At 50.2% G+C, this 17,118-nt stretch overlaps 1 protein-coding gene across 1 annotated transcript in view; it reads right to left on the bottom strand.

Annotated features, from left to right (window-relative positions):
• Positions 1–8,306: 8,306 nt before the first annotated feature.
• CEP250 (centrosomal protein 250) overlaps positions 8,307–17,118 on the bottom strand; it is a 28,196-nt gene continuing 19,384 nt past the window's right edge. Inside the window, exons 26-31 of the mRNA XM_053993149.1 lie at positions 16,860–17,014; positions 13,402–15,915; positions 11,631–11,786; positions 11,127–11,240; positions 10,946–10,996; positions 8,307–9,924 (exon numbers count right to left, since the gene is read on the bottom strand). Coding sequence (XP_053849124.1) covers positions 9,634–9,924; positions 10,946–10,996; positions 11,127–11,240; positions 11,631–11,786; positions 13,402–15,915; positions 16,860–17,014 — 3,281 coding nt within the window. The 3' untranslated portion in view covers positions 8,307–9,633. The remainder of the gene's footprint in view (positions 9,925–10,945; positions 10,997–11,126; positions 11,241–11,630; positions 11,787–13,401; positions 15,916–16,859; positions 17,015–17,118) is intronic.

Below are 17,118 nucleotides of genomic sequence, written 5' to 3'. Positions count from 1 at the left end.
TGTCTTGTAATGTTCTGTTCCCATCTCATTTGTCCATGTCAATGTCTCTGGTCAATCAAATGTGATGTGTGTTCCCCATGTTCACTGGTGTGTGTGTACCTGCCCAGGCTTCTGAGCTGGTTAATCCAAGCTGTGGAAGAGCAGCTGGTTGGGACTGAGGGGCTGGGACAAAGGGGTTTAGAGAGCAGAGCACTGGATAGTGACACAGGAAACGTGGTTGTCCTTGCCCTACCAGTGGAGAGTCTCTTGTCCTTTGATTAAACTTCCTCATCTGGGAACAAAAACTTGAGGTGGAGGCATTTGTAAAGTTTGTTTTTAAGGGAAGCTTTGAGCAGTGCAGGAAATGGTGGCTTATCCTGAGCACTCCATCAGACTTGTTCTCCAGGCAAAGGCAGGAGCTGATGGTCACTTGGCTGGTCAGTGTCTCCCTGCTCCTCTGCTCACTCTATTTCCGTTTCACCACCCAGCAGAAAAGGGTTTAGGCACTGAAAAACCTTAGGGCTTGCCTGAGTTGCAGCTCACTGTGTTGTTCTTGCAGGGAATCCTCTCTCCAGGAAAGGAGATGGTGTGAGGGACAGCTCCAACAGAGCGCTGCAGGAAGATGTTGGAAGCCAGCTGGAGCACAGCTGCCAGCAGAGTGTAGGTGAGAACAGCTGCCCTGCTGGTCCTGGCAGCTGGAGCAGCTGTGGATGCTGCCCCTTGCACCAGCCTCATGATATTTAAACTCCAGTCCCTGAGGGAGAGTCCTCTCCCATCCACCTCCCTGTGGGATGGGTGCTGCAGCTGATGGGGCTGTACACCAGCGGCCCCAGGTCAGCCCATGAGAGGTGCTAAAGGAGAGGCAGATGTGCTTTAACAGCCCCACATCCATCCTGTGCTGGGCCCCAGGGCTGGAGGCAGCTCTGCAGGTGGGGTCTCACCTGAGTGGGGCAGGGGGGCAGAAGCCCCCCAGTCCTGCTGCCCACACTGGGGATCAGCCCAGGACACGGAGGGGCCTCTGGGTGCCAGCACACATGGCCAGGACATGTCCACCTTCTCATCCACCACATCCCCAAGTCCTTCACTCAGCTGCACCAGGCTGCTTCCCATGTGACATTGTCTTTGAGGTTTGACCACTTCCAGGATCTCTCCTCTTTCTCTTTCCCAGGCAGTTCTTTGCTGTTCTCTGTTCTTCCACTCTGCCCTTAGCTCCCACTGAGTTCTAAATAAAAGTAACACCTGGAGTCTCTCCCCAGGGCCACCCAGCAGTCCTGCTCATTCTTACACAGCTGTGTTTATCCATTCAGCTGGGATCTGCATGGCCTGGCTTCTCATACCTGCAGGTTCTCAAAGGTCTCTGAAGGGGACTGCTGCTGTCTTGTCTCCTCCTTTCCACTTGGGAGATGAAAGTGGGTCCTTTCCTTATTCCCACCCCGCTCTGCTGTCCTTTTATGTGCAACCTCCAGGAAGTGCTGTGTGCTTTGACACAACCACCTGCTTGGGCTTTCTGTGGGCTAATGCCTCTGGGCATTGCTTTGGGCATTGCTTGACTAGTGGATGATACACGTGCCAGACTGGCTCCAAGGACTGACCAAAGCTGATGGAGCCAGCCAGCCTGAGCAGAGCTGAGGCACACAGCTTTTGTGGCACAGCTGTATGACTGATGCCAAACGATGGAACCACCAGGGTAGGAGGAAGCTGAGGTTCCTCTGGGGACGGCAGAATGCAGGAGAGCCTGGGACGAGGGTACATAGGGCAGAGCACTAGCAAGGAAAGATGCAAATGCAATGCTGATCATTTCCCTCATAACAGAGGAGACGGTGAAGACCTGAGGATGAGTGTGAGTTTCAGAGGGCACTTTCAGTCCCCCATCTGTCTTAGCACAGAGCTGCACATCCTGATGCTGGTCCGTTCATCTTGAGGCCACCCACAGAGATGCTGTGCAAGAGCCTGGGGTGAAGCTGCACTGCGCTGGGGCTGTGCCTCACAGCATCACTCAGTCACCTCAGCCAAGCCTCTGCATGTGTCCTGGTTTAAGGTAAATTTGGGAGGAAACTTCCAAAGGGGTCCCTCCAGAAAGCAGATTCAAGTGGCCTGTCCTCCTACTGGTTCGGGAAAAGATTTCCTTGGAGAAAGTGCAAAAAACCTGTTTATTTAACAAGCAAAGTATTCACAAGCATAAGAAATGAATAACATTAATAAAACCTCTTGCTGTTCTGAAGAGATGGCAAATTCAGAAAGTCCTTTTCATGGGGTGTAACTTGGCTCACTCAGTCTCTTATCAGTCCCTCCTGTGCTGGAAAATGCCACTTCCTGGGCCCTGGTGGGCCACAGGTGTGAGTTCCAGGTGTTTTTCTGGGTTTTCAATCCAGAGCAGGGACAATCAGTTCCAAGAAAAAGAAAATCCACAGTCTGGGGAACTTCTCTGACTCACCTAGGAAAAAATAACTAAAACAAATAAAATAAATAACTAAAATAGCTAAGAAAATCTAATTTAAAAGCAAAGGAGAGCTCTCTCCTGCTGTCTGTGTTGCTGACAACACAGTCTGTGAGAAGAAAAGCTGAAGCTCTTATCTATATGCTTTTGAATACAGCCGCCTTAGACATTCCACCGCTTCTCCTTCTCCCCCCTTCACTCTCAGATCTAGTTTTAAAGGTGCAAAACTTACTTCTGGGCTAAACAGACAAATGGGAATACAATTCAGCATCATAAAGTCACCCTAGGTCATTATGTTACTTGTTGCTGTAGGGAGTACAACTGACACCAGAGAAGGCTTCAAGCATCAGCCCTTTATTTTTCCTCAGTACAACCTTTTATACCCTTCATCTTACATGCATTGCACCTGTGTGCCCTCTGCACCCTTCTGTGACTGGTCAGTACCCCTCAGGCCATGTCTCACTGCCTTCAATACTGTTCACCTGTCTTGTGCAGCTCTAGCTGCCCTGCTCCCAATTACCACAAACTGTGAGCCTGGAGTTACACTGCACCCACCAGCAACCAGAGCCGTGAGACTGTAACGTGTCACCTGGTGACTGCTAACACGGGCTGTGACTGATGCTGGCCCATGTGGTCCCCTCTTGACACCCACCCACACAATGCTGCTGCCAGGGCCACCTGATCCCCCTTGTCTCCAGGATGGGTAAGCCAAGCTCCCACAGCCCCATGTTACAAGCTGTGTGCACCAGACCCTCTCTACCTTGAGGGTCCCTGGGACTCGTTTCAGTTTAGCACCGTGTTTCTTGCCATGAGGGAGCTACAATTGCAGGCACAGTTGGAAATGTGGTGGGCAAGAGCTGAGCAGGAACCAATGCTGTCCTCCATCCACTGGCCATGCCATGTGGTCAGTTGCCACCATCCTCACTGCCCAGGTACATTGCTCCTGTGGCCCTAAGGAAGGCATCTGGGATGGCTCTGTGTGTTAGTGGAAGTTCCAGGATGAGGAACCACCAAAGACTGAGCTTGTGGCACAGCAGGGCAGCAATTTCCTGTTGGAAAGGGGTTGCTCCCACTGCCCCCCTTTGGGTGAGCCCTGGCATGGGCTGCTCAAGCAGCTCATGTGCACAATTCTGGGTCTCCATCATTGTGGTTCAATCCCAGCTGGTAACTAAACACCACAGCCACTCACTCACCCCCCACCTCCTCCTACTTTCTCCCCTGGAGAACAGGAGATTGGGAAAAATAAAAGTAAACTTTACAGGCTGAGATATGAACTAAACAAAGTATAAAGGCATCTCTCAAGTCCCTGAACTTCCAGATGGGTGTTGGGAGAGCAGAGTCCCTCCCAGTGCCAGAGTTCAGGATCACCTGAGGGAACTGACTGGGCACAAAGTGTTGCCTGAAGATGCTTGATTCCTTTCTCTCACCAAGTTCCCCTTCACCATTGCAGGATGCTCAGACTCCATAGCTTTGGCATAGCCAGTCTCTTCTGCTTGGAGCAGTGGTCCTAAGGGAGGTAACTTTAGTCTCACACTTGCTTCCTCTTTGGATGCTCCAGGGAATCCTGGTGGCATCTGTCTGTTGGAGACCTTACCCTTGTGAAATTTCAGGATTTTGGTGTAATCACAGCTGGAGTCTCCTCCAAACTGAGAAGCTATCATGGATTTCAAGAGGCAGCAAATATTCTTAACAACTTGGATGGTGAGATAGTCAAGGCAAGCCTGTAAACGTCCTCTGTCTGTTTCAGCTTCCTTGGATGTGTCTGCTTGGGTGGCTCCTCCATCAACAAGCTGCTCCTTCTGCCTGGCTGCCCTCCCTGACTCAGAAGCTTCTCTGGACTCCAGATGGTCCCCCAAGATCTCCAACACCATCGCTAGAAGCTCCTTGGCCACCAGTTCTATTTCCTGTTGGCGGTCTAGAGGTGTCTCTGCAGGCTCTGTTCTCACGGAGCTGCCAAAAACACTTCCTCTGATCCCCTGAGCAGTGTTCCTTAAAAAATTGACACGCTGGTCCCAAGGAACCTTCAGCCTCGTAAACACTTTGTACACAATGGTCTCAACCAGCTCTTGGAGCTTCTGGGCTTCTGCTGTGGTCAGCTGCTCAAAGACAGCTTTAAAGAGGCCGTCAGCAGTGTTGTCCGGTTTCCTCTGGGAGCCATCGGCTTTGCTGGCATCTTCCTGACCCAGCTCAGCTGTGGAGTGGGTTTGGCCCTTGTCTAAAGGTACTTTCACTCTTCTGAATCTCCCTGATTTCAGGGGCGTCTCTGCTCTTCTGTGGAGGTGGGCAGGAAGGTTTCTGAGGCTGCAGCTGCCACTGTGCCCTGCAGGAAGTGCCAGTGCTTCCTGACAGTTTGGGACCATCCTTTAATGTGGTAGTGTGTTTTGTTTAAAATTCATGTCTGCCCCGTTTTCCTCCTTAATCCCCTCCTCTCCCGAGCTGCCAATCTTCCCAAGGTCCTCCCTAACCCCCTCCATTCCAAGTTGTCAGTTCTCCCTTTCCCCACCCCTTTCTCCAGAATGTTCCTTGTCAATCCTCCCTATCCATACCCCTCCTTCCAGAGTGTTCCCTGTCTATTTTGTTATACTTGGTACCCTATTTGTTACTTTGTGTTATTCCACTCCCCTATTTCCCCTGATAGCTTTACAATGGTTTAGTCCCACCTTAGACCATTCCCCAGCTTTACCCTCATTGGTTAATGTTCCTGCACCCCGCCTCCTGAGTTACTGTATAAAGACTTCTGTTCACCCCCCCCCCAGCTTTGTCTTTGGTCATTGGTCTTTGGTTTCACCTCATAAACCCATCCAGCCTTTACCCCAAAGACCCGTGTCTTCATTATCCGTCCCTGCGCCGAACCTGCCGATAGCTGGGATTACAGAACTCGCAGGGGGACGGTCGCGCCCCTGCACTCGCCGCCCAGCACGCCCCACATTGGGCGCGCTGCGACAAATGGTAGCAGAGGATGGTTCCCTTCTTCGTCCTCTAAAATAAACGGGCCAATCTGTGGGGGCGCCTGCCTCACTGAGGAAGAAGAGGGGAAGAAGAACATCTGAGACCGGGAACGCTGGGACTCTTAAGAGGAGCCGAGCGGAAAAGATTGAGGCTCCGGGACTCTCACTCGTCCTCGCCGGCGTGCTCTCCACCCCAGGCTAGAGGGTGCCTTGAGGGGGATGGACTTACCCCAAGGATGAAGAGAGACAGCTTGGTGGATGGCTCAAATTAGGCTGAGCCGAGGCCCTGAGCAGAAGGCAGGAGTACATCGGGGTCTCTGCAGGGCAAGGCGCTCGCACCAGGTCGAGCACACCGGGGACTGATAGTGGCCGTGCCCAAGGCTCCGGGGACGGGCCTTGAAGCACCGGGAACACCCAGGTCCCTGGAGGTGACAAGCCGGGAAAGAAAAGGTCCCCAGTTCACCGGCTTTCCACCAGGTCGGCGCACCCTAATAAGATCCTCGAATTCGTCATCGCCTGGGCTCAGAGGGTAAGTGAGCCAAAGCAGGGTGTATCCCTGATGGGCGGGTGGTTTTGGTTTCCAAAGCCGTGGCCGAGCTTGCAGAGACCTAAGGGTACCCTCCTGATCCGAAGGGATTTCCAGCATCACTCCTTCGGATCCTCAACATTAATTCTTCCCCATAAAGTTGGGAAGCACCTCCCAATTCTGGGAAAAGGGATTGGGACATCTTTGGAGGTTACGTTTTTCTTATTAGGAGAGTATTTTTTCTGCCCTCTCTTCCTAATTCTGGGCTCTCCCCCAAGAAGTTGGGGCATCCCATGAGGGTGGAGGGGACAGAAAAGACAAAAATGGGACAGAAATTCACCAGCAAACAGCGACATGTTTGTGACTATGGGAGAAATTCTGATATTGTAAGAGAGGCCCCCAACCCCCATTCACTTCGTTGAAATCCAGCTGTGCCGGGCCCCTCTCCTGTAGATTCCCCTGTAGCTTCTGTCAGATCGCTCTGTCTGCGTGCTCATCCTCTTGGACTTGACCTCAGCGTTTGAGCAGGCGCAGAGCGCTGGGAAAGGGAGGGCAAGGCAAGGGCAACACCAGGTGGAAGATTTGTCTCATGGCTTGGCTCTCGCAGGAGAAATCCTAAGGTGTAATTATTGACAGTTCCCACTGGATGGCTCCCGAAGCCCAGCGGGGACGGCAATGCTGAGCACAGCCGGCAGCTTCAGTCCAGCTCCAGCCGGTCTCTCGTACCACAGCCCCGTGTTACCAACCACAACAGAATGATAACCTTAGCCCAGAGCCAGGGAGGATGAACATTCCCACGGGATCACACACACCAGGAAGGGTTTTATAAAATTCACCTGTGAGTGCACGGGCAGGAACTCCGAGAGCAAACTGTGACCCACAGATGTTAAATAAATACAAGAGATGCTCACAACAACTTTGTTTTAACACACTCTGCTCGGATCTGTTGTTATCTCAACTCTTTGTGCCCCAGTTGAGCACCAAGGACTGTTGTGGTTTAACCCCAGCCAGGAACTCAGTCCCACACAGCTGCTTGCTGCTCTGGTGAGATGGGCAAGAGAATCCAGAAAAGGTAAAACCCGTGAGTGTAGATAAGAATAGTTAAATAACTGAAACAAGACGGAAGGAGAGAGAACAGAATAAAACCTGAGAGAAACCAGCAGTGTCCAGTAGTCACTCATCACCCACTGACCAATGCCCAGCCTGTTCCCCAGTAGCAATCAGTGGCTCCTGGCCAACCCCCTCCCAGTTTCTGTACTGGGCAGGAGGTTCTGTGGTCTGGAATATCCCTCTGGCCAGTTTGGGTTGGGTCTCCTGGCCATGCTCCCCCTTGCTGGCAGAGCATGGGACACTGAAAAGTCCTGGACTTGGAGTGAGCTCGATGGGGCTCCAACTCAGTGTGTTACAAACACTGTTCTCACTTTGAATCCCAAACAGCACTGGAGCAGCTTCTGGGGAGAAAATTATCTCTCTCCCAGTCAAAACCAAGACATCCAGCAGCCCCCAAAAACCCTTCCTGTGAGCCCTGACTGCTGCAGTCCCCACCTGCCTCAGTCGCCCTTCAGTTCTCCCCAGCACCCCTTGAGCCCCCTGGCCCACCAACAGCCCCCTGTGACCCCCAGAACACTCCAGCCATGCCCTGTCTCCCCCCACAAACCCCCAGTGATGCCCCCAGACCCACTCACACCTTTGGCTGCTTGAGGGCCATGGTGGGCACTGCAGGGGACCCCTGCCCACTCCTGGAGCTGCTGCCTGGTGCCCAGCTCTGCTCTGCCCCCTGCACTGAAGCCCGGGCATCTCCTCTTAGCCCAACGGTTTCCATTCCCTGATGCACACACAGGAATGTGGCTTTTTATCTCAGAAATAGCAGCTGCAGAGGAGCAGGAAGACATTCATGGGTGGTGAAGGGACCATGGCTATGGGGCAGGGACATGGGGATACTGTTACAGGCCCAGCAGCATCAGGCCATAGCCACGGGTATGCAGCTGTCGGGGCTACCTGGCAATAGGAGTATGGCCATGGTGGTGCAGGTGAGGGATATGCTGTTTCCCCTCTTGTGGCGTCACACACCCCAGGGGAACACCAAGATGTACACAGCCGCTTGGTTTTCATGTCCACATGATGGGCAGGGTTCTTCCTCCTCTTCCCTGGCTTGGAGAGGTGGGGACCATCTTCACCTCTGCCTAAGCCAATTGGTGGCTTCACAGAGATCCTGGGTGCTCCTGGCACATCAAAGCTCTCTGCACCTTCTCATTCCCTCTCCTGTCCCCACAGAGCTCCGTCTGCCCAGACCCAACCTCTCTGTCCTGCCTGGGCACAGGGTGACTCCGGGAGCTGATGTGAAGTTCCACTGCACCACCACACACCCCAGCACCGGCTGTTACCTGTACCTGGAGGGCCAGATCCAAGCCCAGCTACTCCCCAGGGAACGAGGTGACTACAACCTCTCCCTCGTGCAGGAAGGTGACAGTGGCCGCTACAGCTGCCAGTGCTACACCTTCAATGCTTCGATAGAATGGTCTGCTGTCAGCAACACCTGGACTTGGTGGTGAGAGGTGAGACGTTGCCCCAGCCACATCCTGCTCCACTCTTCCTCCCTGCAATCTGTCACATCCTGGGGGAACTAGAAAAGAGTTTAGGGCAGGAAAGCAGCTGTATGAGGGGACCAAGGAGAGGGTTCTGGCTTCCTTCACCTGTGTTTGAGCCTGGCCAGCTCCTCAGGGACCCTGTAGATGACCTAGAGACCCTATAGATACAGAGTTGCTGGGCTGACAGTTAAGCTAAGAGAATAAGATAAGACTGAAAGGGTAAGAGTCAGAGGACACCTCTCCCTGCATTGGCCCTGAAAGTACCCATGTCCTGGGCTGCATTCCCAGCAGCGTGGGCAGCACGGGAAGGAGGGGATTCAGCCGCTGGTGGACAGCAGGTCCCCCTGCCCAGGACACCCTCCCCACGTGTCCGTGGCCTCGGGCTGTGGCAGGGCTGGAGCTGGGCACTGACAGCCTGTGGAGAGCAGCTGAGCTGTCCCTCGGGCTGGCTGTTGGGGCAAAGCCACCAATCCTTTGGAGGAAAAAAGGGAAGAGAAGGGAGAAGGGAAGGGCAGCCCCATTTCTCACTGAATTTTGATCCCTGCTGTGCACTCTTCACCCCTTTGTTTGATCACACCTCAAATTCCCATTACTTGTTGCAGGGAACACCCCTGCCCTCAAGAAGGGAAATTGTGTAAGAGCTTGCAGTAGCCTCACTGTGCCAGTGAAAATGAGTATAATTTTCTTCTGAAAAACATTTTATTAAAAAAAATTAAAATGCCCATCCCTAGAAGATGCTTGCAAATGCAAACACCACAAACTGTTATGTTACTTTAATTGTTTGTAGCGCACTCTTTGTGTCCTTTTCTTTTAAGTAGCTGCCCTTGGACAGATGTCACTCATAAGTTTTACTGTTCAAGGATTATTCATTTTTTGTTTGGGCTTCATTCTCCATACATCATTCTCTCTCCTTACCTGTGTTGTTGTTCTCACATATTCACATTTTGGTCCCAGAAATCATCTACTTCATGAAATAATGTTTCATAGATCCTAATCCTCAACATAAGGTGAGGTTTGACACCAGCCGAATGTGAAACCAACAGATGTTTAAGGCAGGGAGTAGTCCTGCCCCAAGGAGTTGATCCCATTTTTCACATCCATGAGCTCTTTGTCTTAGGAGAAATCGTTCCATTCAAATGGAGACCAGAGATGCTGTTACCTCAGGTCATCATTGCTTCTGGCAGGTCTGGCTCTTGGATGCTCTGGCTGTCTCTCCAGAGACTGATGGCCCAGGGATGTCAGTGCCGAGTTAAGGTTCAGAGACCGATCCAACTTCCGAGTCTCTTCTTCCAGAACAGCAGCTTTGGGCTCCTTGAGCACAGCTGCAAAGGAGCAGGACAGCTCCTCGTGAAGGTCTGACAGCTCCTGGCTGGTCCTTGCACAGCTCTCAATGTAGTTCTGCCGGTGCTGTCGGTCTTGGGCCAGCTGTGACTGCAGCAGGGACACCTGAAAGAGGCACAAGGCCCGGCTCAGACAAGCCCACGCTGGCAGGAGCACCTGCAGCCCCACGGTACCGGCTCTCGGGGCAGACACAGCCTCCAACTCCAGCCCTCACCAGCCCTCTGCCCTGGGGCAAGGGGAAAGGAACAGGCTCCCAGACAGAACAGAGCTCAGATGATCAACAAGGCCAGTTCAAGGCTGGCAAAGCCTTCCCACGTACATCCCTCAGCCACCACAGGTTTGTTAGAGAGAGTTCCGATGGGATTTAGGAACCCAACTCTGATTTCCAAAGCACACATTTGGGCCACTGAGCCCTTTCTCCACAGGCTGTGCCTCAGCACGAGAGCTGCTGCTCCCTTGAGTTCCTGAAGGACTCTTCTACTTGAGCTGCTGGACAGGCAGCTGAGGGACAGGGAGCAAACTCTCCCTCTCCCGAACTTCAGAGCATTCCATACAGGAGCAGAGCACAATGTGGACAACTAAGGTCAGTGGAATAATAAACCTCTGGCATTGCCTCAGGACCCTGGATTTCTGCTAAAATGCAAGCTCTCCACTGTTACAGAGTCAAGGGAAAATGGAAACAGGCAACAAAGGAGAACACCCTGGTCCAGACTGCCCAGGGAAGTAGTAGAATCACTGTCCCTGGAAATATTCAGAGAACATATGGCTGTGGCACTTCAGGCCATGGTTTACTGTTGGGATTGACAATGCTGGCTTAATAGTTGGATTAGATTATCTGAAAGGGCTTTTCCAACCTTAAGCTTTTATGATTCTATGATTCTGATATTTTCAGGTGACTTCCAGTGTTCTGAATTTCATCCTCTCTCTCCCATCGCCTGATCTTAGACAAGTCAGAGATAAGACCAAGGTAAAGGATGTTTGGCTGTTGCCAACAGGTGCACAACTGACAACACGTGCTGTATTCACTTCCTGAGAGCCAAACAGAACTCAGGCTGTAGCAGCATGCACAGCTGTGCCCGTGAGTACAGCCACAGCTGCCTTTGATGAAAGTTTTCCTACTCCTCACCTGGTTCTGTAATTCAGCTAAGCGCTGAGTGCAGTGAGCATGAGACTCCTCCTGTGAAGAAAATGAAAGGATGCTCTTTCAGTCTGTTCGATCACATCCACAGGCAATATTCGACTTCCATTAGGTCTCTACTGGAGGGCTGCTGCCACTCTCCTCGTACCAAGGAAAATGTTGTTCTCACCTGTCTAGAAGCAGCCAACTTGCACTGCTCAGACTCAGAGAGAGGAAATTCAGAGGCATCTGGGAGTAACCGACCCCTAAAACATCTCTTCAGTCTCCTCCGTTCGTGTTCCACCTGCACGTTGGATGGGAGAGAGGGTCACAGAAACCTGTCAGCAAACATGGAGCAAAAGGACCTCCGGACATCATGGCAAGGAGATCTCTGCTCTGAGACCCTGAATTGCACTAGACAACACTGGGGGCAAAAAGCTCTCGCTGGGGGCTGTGCAAGAGGGGCCAGTGTGTGTGCTGGGACACAGGGCCGGGGAGGGAGGCAGCGGAGTGAAGGTGCCCTTGTGAAAGCCATGGGCTGCCCCAAGAGAGAGGACAAACAAAAGGGTGTGCCCACAGCAGGGACAGGGAGAGGCGAGGAAACAAGCAGAGCTCTCCAAAGCACTGCCTGGGCTAACGTGCCAAGTTCCAGAGGAGCCTGAGGCTCTGCAGAGGCAGCGAAAGCCCAATTTACCTGCTCGAGAGTCCTCCTGAGTTCAGTGTTTTGTTGCTTGAGCTCCATCTTTTCAGCTTCCAGCTTTGCAACTGCTTGCTGCAGACATTCCAGGCTCTGCAACATGAGTCTCTTCTCTGACAGCCGTGACAGCTGCTCCCCTTCAGCAACAGCCTGCTGGGCATTCAGAGAGGAGATTCCATGAGTTGGTGCCACATAAAGGTTAGAAGGGTGTCAGAATCAATACACTGGGGAGAGTGACCATAGCAGGAATGGACAGTGCTAAGGTCCTTCTCCTTGTCCATAGGCCAAAACAACACACTCTCTCTCTGGGGACCCTCCTCCAAATCCCCTTGGAGAATTGAGTACTTTGTTCTGGATCTGCTTCCTGACAGTTTTTTTTTTCAGTGTTCCCCATTCTGGTTTTCAGAGACTGGAAGCATTAATTTCCTATCCAGACACTTCATGGTTTTACAAAGCTCTGTAGTGTCTCCACCTCTCACTCTCAACCATTTGTTGTCAGTTGTGAATACTTAAACATTTACTCCTCTTGGGGAAGTTAATTACCATCTTTGGTCATCCTCTTTGATCATCACTGTAAATTCTCTTACCTACAGTTCTACTCTCGGTCCTTAAACAACCAAACATGCAAGGTGTGGGTAAAGCATGCATTTCTGCAGAGATAAAACACTACAGTTTTTTTCTCTATTCTCTTTACCTGTTACATCCTCATACAGAACTGCTCTTTGAAAATACCACATTATCAATCAGGCCATAAGGATTGCTTGGAACTTAGTCAGGAGCCACCTCCTCCTCCTTTGTGCCTTTCTACATGAACTGCTCCTTGGACCCCCTATAAATGCAGTCTTGGTATCAGCAGTAAACCAATCTGTGTGGATGCCACTGTCTGAATTTTCTTGCATACCTGACCTACATGGATGTAACTGAAATCTCATGCTCTTTTCACATTTCTTGCCCTTGTCATATCTTTACTTCCCATCAACAGCTCTCAATATTTGTCAGCATCCTGGATCAGGCTGCAAATAATATTTCTCAAGTCATAAGTAAATGTATAATGCATACATACAGTGTTTTCTTAGTAGCATTTTTTACATGCCAATATACTAATGGAAACCAGAATATAGGCAAATTCTTGGCAAAGCTGCAGCACAGGCTATTGCAGCTGTTCCACTAGCAGGACCTAAATAAGTTCATTTTGGAAATATACACACAAGTTTGCCTCCGTGATTTTTGGATTGCAGTACAAACATGTCCTGAATGCATAACTAAGCATTTAACCTGACCAGGCAATAAAAGAATTCCCTTTCTTTTAATACACTAGAAAAGCTGTCACTCAGAAATCTCCATCTCAGGAAACATCCTCAAAGCATCAGCAGTGCAGCTGCTGTTCAGTCCTTGGTACAAAACTCTGCTCAGATTAGTTCATCGCTCTGCTCATCTGTTCCATTCCTTCCCACACCAAATCCAAACCCCCACGTGTTGCATGGGCACAAGAAAAGCAGCTCCCCATGCCCAGCTTCTGGCCTGGAGCTGATTTGAACAGCAAGCTCCAGAGCTGGATCAGTCATTCTGGGCGAGCCAGGAAACAACCTGGCAGTCAATGGTCTCTGGCTGGAGCCAGGCAGACAGACAAGGCTGCCTGCTGCAGCCCGGGCTGCTTTACCCAAGCAGGCCTGGACTGACAGGGATAGAGACCCACCTCTTCATGGGAAACAGCACTGGAATGATTCAGGGACACTGGAGTGCACTGAAGGTCAATCCCAGTGCCTACCTGTTGATGAAATCGGTCTGTGTCTCTCTCTGAAATCATTCTCTGCAGGATGGTTATTTCTTTCTTCAGATTCCCATTGGCCATGTCACTCTTGCTCAGTGCAGCACTCAGGACTTGAGCATTCTCTCTCCATTCATGTTCTCTGCTTTCTCTCTGCTTCAAAACAGCAGCCACACATTCCAACTCTTCGCCATTGGCTTCCCTCTCAGCTTCCAACTGTTGGGTAATTTCCTTCTGCCTTTGCAAGAGATGGTCTCTCTCCTGGAGAATTTTTCTCTTGTCTACTTCTTCCTCCCATTTTTGGAGTTTTTGGATTTGTTTCTTTAGGGTTTCCCCTTCATCTTTCCATTGTAAAGCCAATGTTAATTCTTTCAGGAGTTCACTCTGCCTCCTAAGCTCTTGTTCTCTCTCTATCAGAGTATTTTTTAAATACTTGACTCTGTCTGTCTGGTACTTGATCTCTTTATCCTTCTTTATCAGAGTCTGCTGAACATGCTGGAGATCTTCCCGAAGAGCTCTTATTTCCACTTCTAACTGCTTTTGCTCACTTTGAGCCTTGATCTCTCCTTCTCTCTCAGGGAAGGCTTCTTTCAGGAGCTCTTGCTCTCCATTATGTCTAACCTCTTCATTCTTCTCAGTTAGCCTAAGCTGGAGATTCTGCAAAGTCTTCAGTTCTTCTTCTACATGCTGGAGTTTTTGCATAAGAGCATCATTGTCCTCATCTTTCTTCCTCACCACTTCCTCAAGTAGAGTCACTTGCTTCTGGCATGATGTTAGTGCTACTTTCATGCTTTCTTCACGAAGCTGGAACGTGTTCATTTGCTCTGTCTGCTTGAGGAACTCAAAATTGTTCTTCTTCAATATCTGGCTTGCTTTGTCTAGATCCTGCTCTAGACTTTTGGCCTGCTTGCCTGCCACCTCCTTCTGCTCTCGAAGGTCCTGGACATACTCTTGCAAAGACACAATCTCTTGATCTCTAGCTTCGAGGGAAGATTCAGTGTATTCTAGTTTTTGCAGTATGGCTTTAGTCTGCACCGCTGTCTCTTCCTTCTGCTGTTGAAGTTTTGTGATGGCATCCTCCAGAACACAAATCTTGTCTTCTTTTTCTTTCAGAGTCAGTGTTGTTGCATGGAAATTTCTTTGCTCAGCTTCATGCTTTTCCTCCTTTTCCTTGCATGCCTCACATTGCTTTCTAAGGGACAAAATTTCCTGCTCTTTTTCCTTTAGTTCCACTTGAAGACACTGCAGAATTTGCTTCTGCTGTTCAGAGTCTTGCTTTTGTTTTTGGAAGGTCTCAATCAGTTCCTTCTGAGATTCAATCATTAAATCCTTTTCTTTCAATATTGTCCTAGAGTATTCTAAGTCTCTGTGCAAGACATTAATCTGTTCCTCTTTTTTTTCCTCATAGCTCCTTGTTTGTTGCTTTTGGATGTCCATAAGTCTGTCTTTTTCTTTTAAGGTTGCTAAGGTCTGCTCCAGTTGGTCACGGACAGTCTTTAACTGCATCTCCATGACTTCTTCAACTTCCTGCATTTGCTTTTGTTGTGACTCAAGCTCTTGATTTTTTTTATCTAAAGAAAGTGTCATGATTTCTACTTTACCAAGAAGCTCTTGCAGATGCCTGTCTTGCTGTTCCTTGTGCTGCTGCAAGAGCCTTAACTCTTCCCTTTGAGTGTCACACTCACTCTCTCTGTCCTTAAGAACAGTCCTGAGGTGTTCAAGACTAGCATTTAGAGATTTCACATCTTCTCTCTCCTTTTCCAGTTCTTGAATCTGCTGAGTCAGAGAAAGAAGCTCCAACCTTTTCTCCTTCAGGTTTCCTTTCATATCATCAAGATCCACAAGCAGATTTCTGACTTGTACTGCACCATGCTGTTCTAGAATCATTATTTTCTCCTCCTGGAATTTGATCTCCAGGTGTCTCTCCTCCAGCTCTTTGCTCACCCTGCTGACAGCAGAGTTCTGCAATTCTAACTGCTTTTCTAGCTCCCTTATTAGTTCTTGCTGGGATCTGATCTCTTGGTCTTTCTCTTCCAGCTCTTGGCTCATTTTGCTTAAAACAATCCTTTGCTTTTCTTGCTGCTTTTCCAGCTCCTGTATCTGTTCCTGTTGGGATTCCACCTTCTGTTCTTTCTCTGTTATGTCCTTAATAACCTGATTAAGAGTAGTTTTATGCATTTCTTTCTGCTTTTCCAACATTCTAATCTGCTCTTGGTACAACTTCATTTCTTCCTCCCTCTCTGACAGGATGGCAGTCACACGAGTGAGATGCTCCTGCAAAGCATTGGTCTCTGCTGCCTCTTTCTGAAGAATCTCCATTTTCTTCCCCTGGTTTTGCACTTCCTCATTTTTAATTTTTAATATGGACAGGGCGGTTTGGAGTTCTTGTTCAAGGGAGTGATTCTTGTCTATTGCTGTATTTGCTCGGGTTTCAGAGGCTGCGACTGATTCCTCCAGAAGTTTTATCTCGTACTCTAGTTTTTCTTTATCTGCGTACAGCCTGTCCCGTTCATGCTGCAAAACAAGGGGAAAAAGGTTCATTCCCTCTCTCGGTTTGCTTTTCAGACCAGACCTGGACTCTTGCTGCAGAGGCAGGCACAGGCTGCCCCTCTCTCTCTGCCCCTCGGGATGCTGCAGACCTTTGCTGGCTCTCCCCTTGATGCTGCTCTTTCCCAGCTCACTCAGCCTGTCCCAGCTTCCTTTCTGCCCTTCCCCGACCTCTTGCAGCTCCACTCCAGTGCTCCTTTGGGGAGGAGCTGCCAGAACTGCAGCCAGGATTTCAAGTCCATGCTAAGCAGGATTTAGGCAATGCCACGAGGATGTGCTCTCCACCAGGGAGGAAGGGAAGAGCAAACACCCCCAGCATTTCCTTCCCTGGGGTTGGGCTGACAGCAGTGGTTTTCCAGCTCTCCTGTGTAGAGCTTCCACGGCTCCATCCCCGAGAGCCCCACTGCCCTCTCCTGGAGCAGCAATGGCCAGATCAGTCTGTCATTCTCTGCTGCCACTCAGGAGGAGTTCTCCCCTTGCAGGCAACACGTCCTGGTGTGGATCAGCACTTGGCTTTCCTCTCCTCTCTCCCCACTGGCTGCTCTCAGATGGCCAAGGCCAAACACCTTTCTATTAACAGCAAACTTGGTCTTCTCACCCCTCCTTCCAGATCCAGATATTTAGAAATACGAACGTGGGTTTGGACACAAGGAATTCCCCAAACCATGCAATGTCCATAGAGACAGTGTGGACATTGAGAACTAAAGCATCTACGGCACAGAAGCCCAGCATGGAGGAAAATCAGCAGCCTCAGCATTAATGGGCTTTGGCATGACTACAACATCATCTCCTCCTTATTCAGAAGAATGCAATTGGAAAAGTTTAACTGGAAAAAGGTGCTCCTTAGAACTATTAACAGAATGTGCAAACACAGCTAGGAAATGGCCCTTTGTGGCATCTGCCAATCTCACCAGCACATCCTTCCTTTCCTTCTGCAGGCTCTCCAATTTCCTCTGCAGAGATGCCCCCTCCTGACGAAGAGTCACAGCCTCTTCCTGCAGGGCAATGGCTTCTTCCTTCAAGGCAGTTTCTAGAGAAGTCTTCTGGTGCTCTGCCCTCAACATTGCTGCAGCAGGGAAGGGGAAGGAGAAGGGAAAAAGCAAAGCAAAGGCAAACTGATGTGCATCCTGCAGAGACAACAACACTGTCTTCTCTGCCTGCCTGAGTTTG

Source organism: Vidua macroura, chromosome 17, assembly GCF_024509145.1.
Source record: "Vidua macroura isolate BioBank_ID:100142 chromosome 17, ASM2450914v1, whole genome shotgun sequence".
Classification (NCBI taxonomy): Eukaryota; Metazoa; Chordata; class Aves; order Passeriformes; family Viduidae; genus Vidua; species Vidua macroura.
This window is presented reverse-complemented; position numbering and strand designations above follow the sequence as displayed.